This window comes from Anas platyrhynchos, chromosome 15, assembly GCF_047663525.1.
Source record: "Anas platyrhynchos isolate ZD024472 breed Pekin duck chromosome 15, IASCAAS_PekinDuck_T2T, whole genome shotgun sequence".
Taxonomy (NCBI): domain Eukaryota; kingdom Metazoa; phylum Chordata; class Aves; order Anseriformes; family Anatidae; genus Anas; species Anas platyrhynchos.
Genome location: NC_092601.1, coordinates 17,912,609 through 17,926,816, shown reverse-complemented (window position 1 = coordinate 17,926,816; position 14,208 = coordinate 17,912,609). Strand labels below are relative to the sequence as shown.

General features: G+C 45.4%; 1 protein-coding gene and 1 long non-coding RNA gene across 3 annotated transcripts; one reads left to right on the top strand and one right to left on the bottom strand.

The window, feature by feature from the left end:
* Positions 1–2,165: 2,165 nt before the first annotated feature.
* On the top strand, positions 2,166–8,585 carry LOC113845272 (uncharacterized). 2 transcript variants are annotated; one of them, XR_003500734.3, is made up of 6 exons: positions 2,166–2,477; positions 3,285–3,419; positions 4,087–4,222; positions 5,099–5,721; positions 6,626–6,718; positions 7,744–8,585. It is a non-coding gene; the product is annotated as an uncharacterized lncRNA (long non-coding RNA). The 2 variants fall into 2 exon arrangements; XR_011803577.1 differs by lacking the exon at positions 7,744–8,585 and adding an exon at positions 7,600–7,737.
* On the bottom strand, positions 5,328–12,703 carry C1QTNF8 (C1q and TNF related 8). The gene is made up of 3 exons (XM_072023866.1): positions 11,147–12,703; positions 7,826–8,066; positions 5,328–7,047 (listed from the first exon to the last, which is right to left on the bottom strand). Exons 1-3 carry the CDS (start codon positions 11,228–11,230, stop codon positions 6,500–6,502), a joined length of 873 nt encoding a protein of 290 aa, XP_071879967.1. The 5' UTR covers positions 11,231–12,703; the 3' UTR covers positions 5,328–6,499.
* Between the last annotated feature and the right edge of the window lie 1,505 nt (positions 12,704–14,208).

Genomic DNA, 14,208 nt, shown 5'->3' with positions numbered 1-14,208 from the left:
TGCATTTTATCTAGTACTTTAAATCTTTGTAAGTGAATAGGTTCTTAGTAGAATCATTAAGTTCCATTCAACTCATCTAAACACAAGCCATTAGCTTTATTTGTTGCCTGGTTGCCTTATCTGCATTGATGTTATCTGGCTATTCCTGTTGTAAAACAAAAGTTATGGAGAGGAAGAAACCAGTTTGCCGGAGGCAGAGCTTCCTTTTCTTACCCTGACACACGGGGAAGGATCCTTCCAGAAAGCAAAGAGGGAGGTAAACTCACCAGAAACACTCTCTGCACCCAAAACTAGGTTGGGAGAAGAGCAGAGGCAGAGGCAGGCTCGCTGGGAGCCCCCTGCTGCAGCACAGTGACAGGGAGGTGAGCAGAGCAGGCAGGGTGCACTCCGTGTCTGCAATATTCACTACGTGCCTGCAAGGTTATTTGGTCTGCTGATAGCTAAGCCCTGGGTGCCAGAGGTGCTGCACACCTGCAGCTCCCACCTGCTCCGCAGATGTGCCCAAAAAGAAGTGTTCAGGTTTTAGTTTCAGCATGAGCACTCGTTGTAAGACTCCGCTACCTGAAGATGGGATGCAGGAGGGTAAAGAGGCTTCTAGAAGTATGCACTGTTCTCCAAGAGCAATGCCTTGTGCCTCGTCAGGCCCAGCGCAGCACACCCACAGGGGTGCAATGCTGAGCTGCTGCCAGGGAGAAGCACACTTGTTGTCAGGTCCCATCCTGAACGCTTTCAGGCAGAAAAAGCATACAGAGAGCTGGACTTCAGAGGAACTTAGCATCTGGAGGGAGTTGGCAGAACATGGATTTTACCAGCCTCCTTTGGCTGGAAAAAAGCCCGATTCACAGCAGCTCACAGCCTTCCCTGAGCTCCCGATCAGCCAGCAGAGAGCTGTGATCACAGCAGTTACTAGGGGATGGCTTATTGCTGCAGGCTGAAATCAAATCAAGGAATGGGGTTACTTTTGAAGAGAACGGTTGAAAGGCTTCAGCACAGAGCAGGATTTCGAGCGTTGTGACTCCAGCTCGGAGAATTGCTGTAAAGCAGGGAGCAACAGCAGGACCAGCGCATCCTCTCTGCAGGACAGCACGAGCACACAGTGAGAGCACCAGAAATAAGCCTGGCCCATGCGGGGGCTTGGCAGGAGCTAAACTGCTTCAGTGGTGATCTCAGGGTACTGAATCAGGCCTCCCAGGCCCTTTTCTCACCTGATTTTTACTATTTACCATCCCAGGGGTGCAAGCAAGGCAATTAGCTGTGCTTCAGACTCCCTGCTAAACCTCCAGTAAGGGGAAGACCTACTCCTCACCTGCTGCTCTATTTGTTGAGAATGAGAAAGTGCTGTAGGAAGTGGTATCTTGAAGGAGATGATTTTTGCTTTGCAGTTCACTAAAGTAGTCCAGGGAGTCAATGAACTGGCCTAGAAGTTTAATCAACTTAGACGAGCCTGATGGTACAGAGCACTGGGGTCTAGCCAGAAGCAAGCATGCAAAAAATGAATAATTAGGAGAGGAAGCAGGGAGCACACAGAGGTTTTAGTTTCCTTGCTGCCATTTGGCATCAAGAGCACTAAGTACCAGCCCAGTCACCAGCTCTGCCAGGTATAATGAGCTCTAATAGCACTGTAAGAGCTATTAACCCATACAGCAGTTGTTTGTCACAGCCAGGTCTATAAACCCTTTATAAGCTCTTTCTAGAGAGTATTTCTGAGTGGCTACAGCATTATTTAAAGACTGCACAAGAAGGCACTGAATTCCTTAAAGAGCGAGAGTTTCTGTAGGCCAGCAGAGAAGCTGCAGGGCCAGCTGTAGGACTCAGGAAGGGTCCTTGTAATACCCTGATGCTCAGCACTACTGCAGCTCATCACAGGCAAGGGGGACAGAGAAGAGATAAATGCACAAAGAGCTTGGCACAACAAGCAATGAAACGAAGCAGTGTTGTACCTACTAAGTACTAAAGCAAAGCTCTCATCTGGAGTTCCCTCATAGCACCTCACTCATTTAACCCACACTCATTTAACCCACACAGAGTTCACCTCTCCTAGCAAAACCAAACAGCTCCCTAGCCTTTATCACTGCCTTATATAGTCCCTCAGCTTGTTACAGCGGACTTGGGAGTGCTGTGAATAATTTGCTGTGTCTCTATATAAAGGGGAGCTCAAGCACCCCACCCCAATGCTGCTTCTAGGAGGAAAAAAAGAGTATTGAAGGGAAGAAGGCTTCAAGGAAGGGCTGTACTATTTTCAGCTCATGAAGAAAAAAGGGCTAGGTTCTGGCAGAATTCAGATGATTCTGTGCTCAAGTTAAAAGATTTTTTTTTGTCAAGTCTATAAGTGTGAGGATTTTCTCTGGTCTTACACCTACGGGGGGTAGGTACTGAGGAAATGAAGAAAAGCAAGTCACAGAGCAATTGCACAGCTAAGTGAGGGCTCTGCAGAAGTCCTACAAATTGTAATGTGAAGCTTCATTCGGTGCAATCATGTAAGGAAGGATAATGAATGAGCACATTTGGAAGTCATAAGATAAACTCAAACATGGGACTCAATGGTGCAGATAGATCCCTAGTAATTACTGAGCTGTGCTGCAGGGCTTCTTTTGTGGGGGGGGGTTGCGATATTTGAAATTACAGCTAGAGATCCTTCATACGGGGTTTTAGTAAGAAGTATTTCTTGTGGCTTTTTGGAATTTCGTCAGGATAAAACACTGAAACTTAAATCTACAGGAAAAGAAGCTAAAGGGATGATGCAGTTCTCAGGTTTGCTTCTCTGCCTTAAGCTAGAGCTGCCTGCATTGTTCCTGGCAGATCCTAGGATGCCTTTGAAGGCTTCCTGGGATGGAGCATTAGTCTTTCCTGCTACAGCCACCTGCAGGGTCCACCTCTCCTAGTTGAAGCATTTTTTCCTAATGCTGAACATAAATCTTGCTCCATCCCCAGTGGATGTGGGCAGGTCACTTGCTTGCTCTCCCCATTCATCACCTTTTCACTACAAGGACAGGCGCTGACCCAGCGCGATCTTCATGTGAGGTGCTGCTCTAGGGCTCTGATGCCACAGACATGAAGGAGAGGATGCTAGATGAGTTTGTCTCCTCCCTGTTGCCGAGGCTTAGGCTAATAAGTGCAAATGTAGGACAGATCTGAGGTCAGAAAATGAAAGGTAAATTGACTTAAACTCTGTTTTAATCTTCTTATGCCAAGCAAAGGAAATTTTGGGGAGTAGCTGCTTCTCACTTGATGTTTTCCCTAATCTGTTATTTCTGCAGTTACAGAAACTGTTTCTGTCTTTACAGCTCCTTGCCCAGGCTCTCAACAGACTCCTCTGCTTCCCTGATTTCTGGTCCTGTCCCAGGGGCAAGGAAGATTATTTTGGCAGCTTGATTTATTGGTGCCTTGTACCATGGGGACTCTTCTGCAAGAGTTCAGGGGTAAAAGACACCTGTATGAGAACTAATGCCTATTAGTAAAATGCACTTGGGTTTTATGGTAGCTGAGGCAGTTTTGTCATTTCTATGTATTGCTATTCTTTGAAGGATTTGAAAAAAATATATATTTTTGATAGGTCCCTAATATTTATTTCAAAGTGAAAAGTACCTATTTCAGGAAAATTATTAGAAAAAGAAATATAAATACTGTTTTATTTCCTTTTCATTTAGATTTAAGCATTAAACTCCCTTGCATTTTTCTTCAAAAAGAAAAAAAACTTGAAAATGCTTTTTTCAAAGTTTGGTACTCCATGTTACATGTTGCTGGGGAAAAAAAGAAGGATTTAAATTCTTCCTATAAAAGAGGCTCTGGCAAGCTGCCTGTATGTTGATGAGCAGTTCTAAAATATTTGTGCTTTAGATTTGGCTCATTAAGCTTCTCTAAATAGGGATGCTTGTCCCAGCCCTTCAAGTTGGGAAAAAAATATGATGGATTCATTCAAAAGGTGGCAGTAGGGATGTTTTTGTACATCCCTACATCCCTGCTTTTTTAGATATTTCATTTTTTTTCTCCAGAGAAATCAGCAGGCTGAGACTTCTAGTTCTTTGATAATAAGTGACTGATTTGAGTAATGTGTGCAAACCAATAACCTTTTTTATTATTTGAAAGGTTATTCTGCTCCAGAAACCAATGTGGCTTTAACGATTTACCTGCTTATAACCCTGGCATATCAGTCAAGAGCATTTTGAACGTGTCCTATCAGAGTCTCCCTAACCGTGTCTCCAGGTGTTATGGAGATGCACAGGTATAGAGATATAGAAATATGGATTTTTGCTTGCTTCCTGGTAGAAAGTAACTTTTCCAAAATCAGTGTGGGTTGAACATAAACATGCGCTGGGTGTTTTTTTTTCCAGAGCTGGATTAGGCACTGTCAATAACTCCAGCTGGGCATGACATTTTAAGAGGGCTGGATCTTTTTTTTTTTCTTTTTAATTATAGTCAGTGCAGCGAGCTGTGGATGGGGTGAGTTGAAGCTGTGCGGAGCTGCTCGATAGGCGAGGAATGTTGGGCAGCCCTGGCGAATAATCACTGCTCCACCACAGGCAGCTCGTGGGGCACGGCTCTCCGCAGCTGCAAAATCTGGGTCTGCTTGGGGACTGAGTGGTTCAGAGGTAGGGAAAAGGCTGGGGAAAAACAGGCTGCGAATGCCTTCAGAGAGTGCAGTGGGAAGGCTTCTGCTGGTGCCTGTTTGCTCAGGGCTGGCACCTCCCTGCTTGTGCTCTCAGCACTAAGTGGTGAGCTGCAAATAAGCAATGCAGCCATTAGGGCTTTTACCATCACCCTAATGGAAACTGCTGATTAGGAGGCTTTTTTAGAAGGGCCAGAAAAAAAAAAAGAAATGCTGCTGTGCAGTGTGGCCTGATCTAAGCAGCTGGGATATCTGACAGCAGGTCAGTGAAGGATCTGCATGAAGTGCCCTTGGGATTTTAGAGCTCTGCAAGTTTCCCAATTTCCCTTCTGAGGGCTGCAGCAGGCTGTAATGGAAGTAGGAGCAGACACGATATTTCAAGGCTGATAGACCCCTTGTCATAATGCATTTACTTTGTAGATAGGCTACTTAAAAATTCCTATCTTCACTAAGATTGTGAGAGCTTAAAAAGATTTGGTATTTATTTTACAGCAAGGGGTCATCAACTTCTCTGCCTCCCTATCCTGATACTCAGCGATGGCTGTTTACTGACCTGCAAAGGAGAGGAATTGAAGGTTTCAGTCTGGAGTTCACTTTCTGGAACCCTTTGGTGTTGAAGTAAAATTGCCACCTGACATAATAACGTGGGGCTGGGTGTTCAGCCTAGTGCTTTTAGCCCTGTACTGTGAAAAGCGCATGGAAGTAAGATAAACAAAGGCAGTGTATTCAAAGCAATATGTTTATTTCAGCTACTTTTCTGAATAGCTGTGGGTAGCTGAGGCACAGCAGTGAAGCAGTTTGCCTAGCAAGAGCTTTTCATGTATCCTTCGTACAAATGGCTTGGGATGCAGACAGGAGACTGGGGAAATGGGGATGGAGGAACTGAGGGAAACAAGGCTTCTTGCTGTTGCATGCACCTTTCCACGTTTATATCAATACCTTTTGGGGTGAAGAAAGGAAACCAAATCCCCTGAAATATTGTTGTTGGTAGAAAAGCACCATTTTTCTTCCCAGTTTCCTCCTCCAGCTGCCAGAGATGAGAGTGCTGTAAGATGGTAGTTTCCAGACACCAGGATGTCCTCAGGCTCCAGCTTGGCCATGAGTACTCAAATCAGGTAGAGCCTGTTGTTTTCCTTAAAAATGGAAATGTGTGCTCCCACCTGTGCTGGATGTTCCTGTGCAAAAAGTTTTGCTAGCAACACAGCAGCCTAGCAAATTTATGGCACGTGGCTGCAGTTGTACTTAAAACTATGCCTCAAAGTATTGTCAGATCAACATGCTGTTATTTATGTAATTCTAGCATTATGCTCTCAGAATGTAATATTACATGAAATGGAACAAAAAAATGTAATCTAGGGTAAATGTACTGTGCAAAATATTGTTCTTAACACTGGTGTGTTCTTGCCCACCTGAATGGAGCAGACCTGGTGTAGGTGCTCTTATTAGCAATAGTACACACTGCAAAGATATAAGCACTGTTTTAGGAGTAGATACATTCCTTAACTAGCCCCCAGATTACAGATGTCTGAAGATGACCATTACATCCAATTTAAAATGGCTTTTCCAAAGCAGAGCAGACACTATATTTTTTGCTTCCAACTTGGCAGACTTCAGGGTCGATCCTGGGGATCTATACAGGGCTGTACAACTGAGGCCTTCTGTGCTTTATCTCCAGGGCATGTTAAAGGGTTAAACCTTCCCATAGCTTTCATCACCTTGAAACACCACCACCTGCATCCACACAGGTGTCCTCGGTATGGACAGACAGCTCCATCCCCATCAGCAGGCCAGGGGCTGCCTGCTGCAGTCCTTCCAAGTGGAGCTAGACGTGCATTTCTACGAGGGAAGACACTAATGCCCTGCCAAAGCTTTGAGCCTAAAGCTGAAGAACAGCTACTCTACAGCTGGCTTGATTAAATGGCCATTGAAGATGATGTAAACATCAGACTCCTCGCTGTAGATGGCGTTTTCTCGCTCTCGCTTGAACATCCGCACCCAGACCTCCTCTCCTTCCTGCAGGTCCAGCATCAGGCTCTGGCTCTGCATGATGCTGCGGTCACTCGGCTGGGCGTAGAGGATGGCCACCTCCTTCTCGTTCTTCATCAGGTGCAGGTAGGTCTCCTTGAAGTTCCAGGTGTGGACGTTGAGGCTGAAGTAGTAGATCCCTGGCACGTAGCAGAAGAACTTCCCTGAGAACATGTTGAAGTGCTTGTAGAGGTTCACAAACTCAGTGTCAAAAATGACTTGCTGGAAGTAGTCTGAGCTATGAAGGGGCTTTCTCCGACCCACGGAGAAAGCAGCGTAGAGCTGCTTGCAGGAATGGCCCTGCGGGCCAGGCTGGCCTTTCTGGCCCTTCCGTCCATTAAAGCCACGTAGCCCCCTCTCTCCTTCCTTCCCAACTGCTCCAGGGTACCCTTTTTCTCCCATTTCACCCTTCTCACCTGTAAGTGTAAAGGAAAACTTGTCAAAAACAAGCATGTGAAGTCCAAGCTGCAGTCATCCTGCTGGAGGCTGCCACCAAAGCACTTGCTAAAACCTTTTCACAGCGCTAATATCTAGAAGTGCCGTTCAGACACCAGCACCCTCCTCATTCTCAAGAGGATAAAAATGCCAGGTGGAAGCTTGGCCACACTTAGTTCATGGTGCTGATGCACAAAATAATTCTGGTAGTAAAACTCCATCACGTAATCAGGCCATTTACACAAATCCAGCTAAATGCACAGCCCCTCTGTGCAGAGGTTAGGATAAGAAAAATTTCAGATTTCTCTGAAGCCTGATTTGAGCCTGGAAGAGTCTGTTCAGCTTGTCTGGTCTGCGTGTCTCTGCTCACAGAATTCCTGGCATATCTTCTGCATTATATGCTTAACTCTTTTGTCTTAGCAAGGTAAGCAAATAACATGTGAAATGCAAAAAGCAGGTGAGCATCTTTATTAGTTCTTTATTCCTTATGCTAGTTTAGTAATTCTGTGATAACATTTACGTCTGTGTTTTAGTGTGATCTAACTCAAGCTTCCAGTGGAACAGATTTCTGATAGATTGAAGCCTTTTGCTACTTCCCACTTGTGCCCACTTAGAGCCTGTGCCATGTCACCTTGTGACCTCTCAGGTAAATTAATCAGGTGAGTTTCTTGATGCAGGGAGGAGGAGCAGCACAGCCTGCAAAATGAAGGCGTGTAAGATGTAAAAAGGATGTTTATCACAGCAGTCACCTCCACCCACCTTTGAGGATGGTGATATCGATGGTGGGCTGGACTTTGGGTACCGAAAAAGCAGGGTCGCTGCTCATCCTCGTGTACCGCGAGGAGATGATGGAGACGGGCTGCTCGGAAGGCCCGCAGCACCGCACGCACGAGAGGCGCCGCGCTTCCCGTCGTGGCAAACCCTTCTCCAGCGCGGCACCGATGCTGCTGGTGGCCACCAGGAGCAGGAGAAACACAGCACTCATCTTCAGCTGAGCCAGCTGGACCGAGCAAAGAAACAAATGATTAACGTGGCAATTCATGTCAGAGCCGCTGATGGGCCATCTGTTAATCTTGCCGCAAGGTGCATTTCTGATTAATTATTAGCTTATCTTGTAGTGGCACCAGGAGACTCCAGGTAGGAAGGGTTCCCCACTGTGTACTGTTTACAAGCAACGGAAAAGACTATCCTCATCTCACATTACCTACAGTTGAAATATCTGTCAAGAGACACCAGGTAAACACAGGAAAAAAGCCTGCGGAGATTAGGAACTACGGGTGAGGTGTTTAAAGATGTTGTAGCAAGCTCTGCTCAAGGTGCGCTTGCTGTCTGGCTGTTGTCAGAACTGTCCTTGCAAAAGGCACTGGATAAAAAAAAAAAAAAGTTTTACTCAACAGTTTATTGCTTTGCTGTCCTGAAGAATCAGATGAATAAAATAAAACTAAATAGAGATGAAACCAAACTTTTTTTTTTTTTTCATGAAAAATCTGGTGGAAAAATAAACTAAAGAATAAAAGCATTTCTCCATTTAGATGATCTCTCAGCCTCTTGCTGGTAATCTCTTTCACAAAGATCATGCCAAGTGGTTTGTGGCTTTGACCATATCCATTTGCTTTTTCTAGCAGAATTCCTCTGTTTCCTATTTTAATTTTCCATTGTATATAATGGAGAGCCAAATATATGCAACAAGCACAGACCAAACTGGGGCTTGCTCTGCACAAAACTGCTAGTTTTTGAGATCGTCTACTGCATTTTCAAGAGCTACTGGAAAGCTCCAAAGGCCCTAAATACTGGATGAAATGAACAGGCGGAAAATGTTTCTGGTGGTAAACTGTGAGTTTTCTTCTAGCTCACCATCACCCTCCTTCCTAGGGAGGGAGTGGAGCTGGAGGCAGGTGAATGCTGCCTCATACCATGCATAATTAGTGTCATTCTGCTGATTGCAGTGGTGTTTCATACAAGACAGATTTTGGAATGATGCCTTTTTGGACCTTATCCATAGTCCAATTAGTGAGATGGACTCTTGCTGACCTCAGACTGGGAACAGCTCTCACAGTTCCGCCTCTACCAGCTTTAATTCCTGGAATAGGTAGGGATGGTAGTACCTAGATATCCTGGCTTTCAGAAATGGCACAATGAACACAGGTCCCATCTGCATTTTGCAGAGGGAGAGGATCCTACTCTGCAGCTATACAAAGGCTTCACAGGGCACAAAATGGACCAGTCAAGAAAATATGGAAAAAAGTATCAGTATGGGGCAAGGTACTTGGATTGTGCAGGCATTCTTGGGAGATGTTTTCTTCTAGTTCTTGCTTGCCCCAAAAGAGCTGTCATTCACACCTTTTATTACTTGGTGTAATCCAGCTCCCTGGAAACCTGATGAATACTTATTAGCAGAGATATAATAACTTTCCTTCTGACAGCAGTGAAAGTTCTTTCATCAAATCTGTCATAACTTGAAATGATCTTTCTATTCATAATTGTACCTTATTCTAGGTACAAGTCTGAGGAGGGATTAATACTCCTTTATATCAGTGTTCAGGGCCTGAATTCTAATTTTCATTAAGTCCTTTTTAATTTTCATTCAGTCTTTAAGCTATCTTTGTGCTGCCAACCAGGACCAAAAATGCAATGCGAGTCTAAATGGACAGCAGGTCATAAATAACCAGCCTGTACGTGACCAGAACAGGAAGTTTGCACTGCAGAGAGCTTTTGGGGTCCAAGTAATGTTTCTGGGGTCTCCTTTGCAGTGATTAAAGCTTGTACATATACATAATGGTCTAAGGAAGACCATGTGTTCACTCGGAGTCCCAGGCAATTGGGGCCAATATATCCTACATGGGAGTAAAAGCTATTTAGTCCTTGAGGGGGTGGGTAGTCAATAACCTGGGGATAAAGTATAAGGCATTTGATTACATTATCTGCACATTAAAACTGGAGAACGTAATTGCTCATAATACCTTCATGAAGGAGAAAAAGCATTCATTAAGAGGGGTATTCATAATGGGCGGAAGACAAAGGCTTCATAAATATGAAGAAATTAATTCGACATTTTTATAGACCATTATTCCCTTTAAGATGAATGACTTTCCTATTTTTAGAAGTGACTTAAGGAAGAAAAGTCTGGGTGAGAAATCAGTGCTCAGGTTGTGCACATTTCGCATTGCTGCAATCCAAGCTCCCATTGAGGAAATCATGGCCGCTTGCATGATTCATGAAGAACAATCACTCAAGGTCTTGGCTAGAAATTGCATTTGGAAAAATGAGGCCAGCCAGGCACGAATCCAGGCAACTCAGGGCAGCCTAGAACTGACACACACACCCCCTTACACCACATTTTCCTTCATGGTTTTACATTCCTGAGCAGCACAATCTTCTAGAAATGGTGTCAGACCTGTGAATTTGAGACCAACCAAAGTTTTGTTTGTGTTCGTGGATCTGTCGTTGTCCTCCCTGTTGAATAAAGTTTAGTAAGGCAGCAGAAACACTTATGCGGTTGCAAAAGCTCTGGTTAGCTGAAATTTCAATGATATATGCAAATAAACAGATTCAGATTTACAGCTTGCTCACAGCAGCCCAGAAAGGACAAAAGAAGTAAGAGGGAAAGTGGAGAGAGAGGAAACTGAGAAGGCTGAAAGAACAAAGAATCCAGCAGTATGGGGTTCAGTCTGAAAGGCGTCCAGCATAAAAGCAGAGAGCAAGTGAAGGAGAGGTTCAAAACAGAGGAATCAAGCATGCAACAGGAAAGTAACAAGACTATGCCAATCTGGAGAAAAAAATGATTTAAGGCAAATTTCAGAGGGGAAGCAAATATAACTCTCGTGGAAGGGAAGTCTTTGATACCTTAAAAAAAAAAAAAAAAAAAAAAAAGTTATAAGAAGTAATCTGGAGTTCAGAATTTAAGATCTGTGAGGTAAAGTGAGCAGTTGGTTTTAGACTTTTTTTTTCCCCTAAAGATAATTATTGCGACCTTATTTTGTCAAACATGATGATGATGGATTTGACTTCAGTGGAGCAGCTTTATCTTCACAAGACAGCAAGCACCGGACTCGGCTTTGCTCCGATGTGGCCGTGACTCACCGGTGTGCAGGTCCGTGAGGCTCTCTGCCGCGCATCACACAGGTCCCTGTGCTGGAGGGACATCCATCCTCCTGCCCTCGCCATCCCACACACTCGTTAGTGCCTGAAATGATGCATTAGTACCACAGCGAGCAACCCACGACTGCAAAGCTGAGCGTGCTCCTCCGTGGCCATCCTTCACAGCTCCTCTCCTGAGACAGACAGGAGCATCCTGGAAGCAACAGATTAAAACTACAAGTGTAAAGTATTGGCTTCGCCTTCCGCACTGGGAACCTGCGAATCACAACCAGTTTCGGTTCAGCAATCTTGTTTTTCCCATCAGGATAAAAAAAAAAAATTACAGATGACAGACACACAGGCATCCTAATGGCTAGGGGGAAGCTGGTCTGCTGGCTTTGGAAACTTTGGAGTCCATAAATGTTTCACCTGAGAACAAGAAGAGGTTCTCAGCCCTCCCTCTCCCGAAACCGCTTTCTCAATTCAGCTTCTTTGGCTTTTGAGCTTGGGTTCATCTTGAGACAGTTGATGGACAATTGATGAGTTTGAAGCATTTCTGTTGAAAAGCTTGCGGCGGCATGCAGAAAAAATGTAAGATGTTTTGATGTTTCTGATGCTTCCTGCAAAGTGCTTCAGGAGCAGGAAGTTTGCTGCGGGGCCGGGCGTCCGGCCGCTTCAGTGTGATGTGCAATGCCAAGATAAATCACTTGCTCTTCCCAGAAGACAAGGTTAAAATCCTACTAAAGGGGCCGTGTACAGGTATTTCCACCTAGCCCAAAGCCAGAAGGAAAAGTAAGTGGAGATGCCAGCCTCCTTGCATTAAAGTCAGGCACGACTGTTGCTCAGCCCCTCCTGAAAGGCTGGATTCGTCCCTCCTGATGGCACTGCCAATGCAAACCCTTGAGGGCGGCTCCTGGGCACTACATTCATGAGGAAGCTCTGCCCAAGCCAAGGATGCTGCTCTCTGGCTACTGCCATGCTTAGTGCAAGCCCGAACAGATTAAATGATGCATTTATGCTCTGCACTGACCTTGGAAGCACCCCAACTCAAATGCAATCCAACAGGCATTTCATTTACACTTCTTTTACGTGCTATGGACAGCCTGTGCTGAAAGTGATGGCTTTCCAGTGACACCTGGCCCTCCTGGTGTCTGCCAGCTAAAAAAGGCAAATTCCTTCCATGCAGGGCTTTGGAGATGCCACAAACCTGGGCTAAGGAAGGGCAGAAACCATTAGTTTCAGTCCAGGGAGTTAAATGATGTGATGCTTTCTTCCTGTGTGCAACTTTTTCTGTTTAAATATATTTTCTTGACACTATTACAGCTAGAGAGAGCACCTTGATTGATTTTTTTTTTGGTTCATGATTGAGTTTAATCTCGTAGCTCAAAGTGGCAGCTTATGTATGAGGCGCTTGTGCGCTTGCAAAGCTTTTTAATGATACCGTGTACCTGAAGAATTTTAACATTTCTGTATAAATCAACACATCTGGGCAACAGGAATAATATAAAATGTCATAGCTTGCTTGCTCTGCACACCGAGAAAGCAAAAGGAAGCAAATTAGCCTGGGAGTTGGACCAAAGGGTTTTCCACCCCCCTCCCCCAGTGTAGGTTAACCCAGTGTTGGTTAGCAGGCTGAGCTCTAATCCTAACCAAACTGTGGCAGGTCACCTCAAGCACTGCAGACAGCCCCTCGGGGATGTATAGGTTTTGTCTTAAGGCATACCTACATTAATCCACCCCGGCCCATATTCTCACTGGGTATGTGTGCGGGTACAAGTGTGCCCTTACCTCGCAGGGATGCTCGGAGATGAAATCCCAGCCACAGCAGTGCTGAGCTCACACGCTGCGATAGCAAGAGTTCATGAAGCAGAAATTGTTCTTGGATCTCCGAGCTGCACTTTAAATTTCTGCTAACGTTTTCCTTCCTGTTATTGCTATGGCTTCACTTGGAAAAGCAATCTATGACTATCTTCGCTCTAAATTCACGGCGCACAGGACAGCGCCAGCCGCTGCCCATTTTAATTAGTGATAAATCTGGACTGAAAACCCAGGAGGGCAGTTAAGACTAAAACCCTTCTTGTGCCGCCGAGATGGAAAACACATGGATGCGTCAGCGTCGGACCTCGGCATCGTTCCAGAGACGGAAATTATTCTGCTTCTGCTTTTTTACCTTTTGTCTCCTTGCACGCCCTGAGCTCCTTGTCGCCCCAGACTGCCTCATATCGCCTGCAGCAGGAAACGAAGCAGCGCTGGAGCCACTTTTGTCTGGACACTGGACTTCCTCTTGGAAACAACTTGTTGGATATTTTCTATTTCTTTATTTTTTTTTCTCTCCAGAAGGATTTAAAAGTTCTTCATGAGCAATTTATGGTAGAAAAGCCCAAACCACCACTGAAGGAGCCTGCACGTTTTCCAAGGCAGCACTGTGACCACTTGGCAGTTCCTCTGCCCACGGTGTCAGCGCTGCCCATGGGGCTGCTCCGCTCCGACACAATGCTGCAGAGATGCTCAGCTCGAGCTGAGCATCAGGAGCCCTTCTGCAGCCACGGAGTGACTTGAGGGCTCTCAGACAAGAATATTTGGATCCCAAAATGCAACATGGTTTAAAAATTTCCACTGTCAGTAGTGGTTTGCAGATGACCTCCGTTAACGCCCTCTTGTCTGCAGTGTTTATACAATGAGCTGAAGCAGAAGCAGAAGAGGGGTTGGGAGCACTGCTGGGGACAGTTTGAGCCCTGCGGGTTGTGAGCAGCCTGGGAACAGAGGCAGGGACAGGGTCTGGCCACAGGGAGGTCCAGGGGTGTTATCTGCATCCAGTTCATAATGGCAAATGGGGACATTAGGGTAGTTTGCAATATTTCTGAGTACTTTTTTTTAATTTTGGAGTGATTTCTTAGCACGTGCCTGTGGGAATTCAGCCTGGCTGAAGTCCCCAGTCCCTCTGCCCAGGAGGAGCTGCATTTGCTGTGATGTCCACTTTCCTGGTCTGCCATGGGCAGTTACCAAACTCATCTTGATGCAAACACAGAGCAAAGGGGTTTTGCTGGCTCCTGAGCAAACAGCTC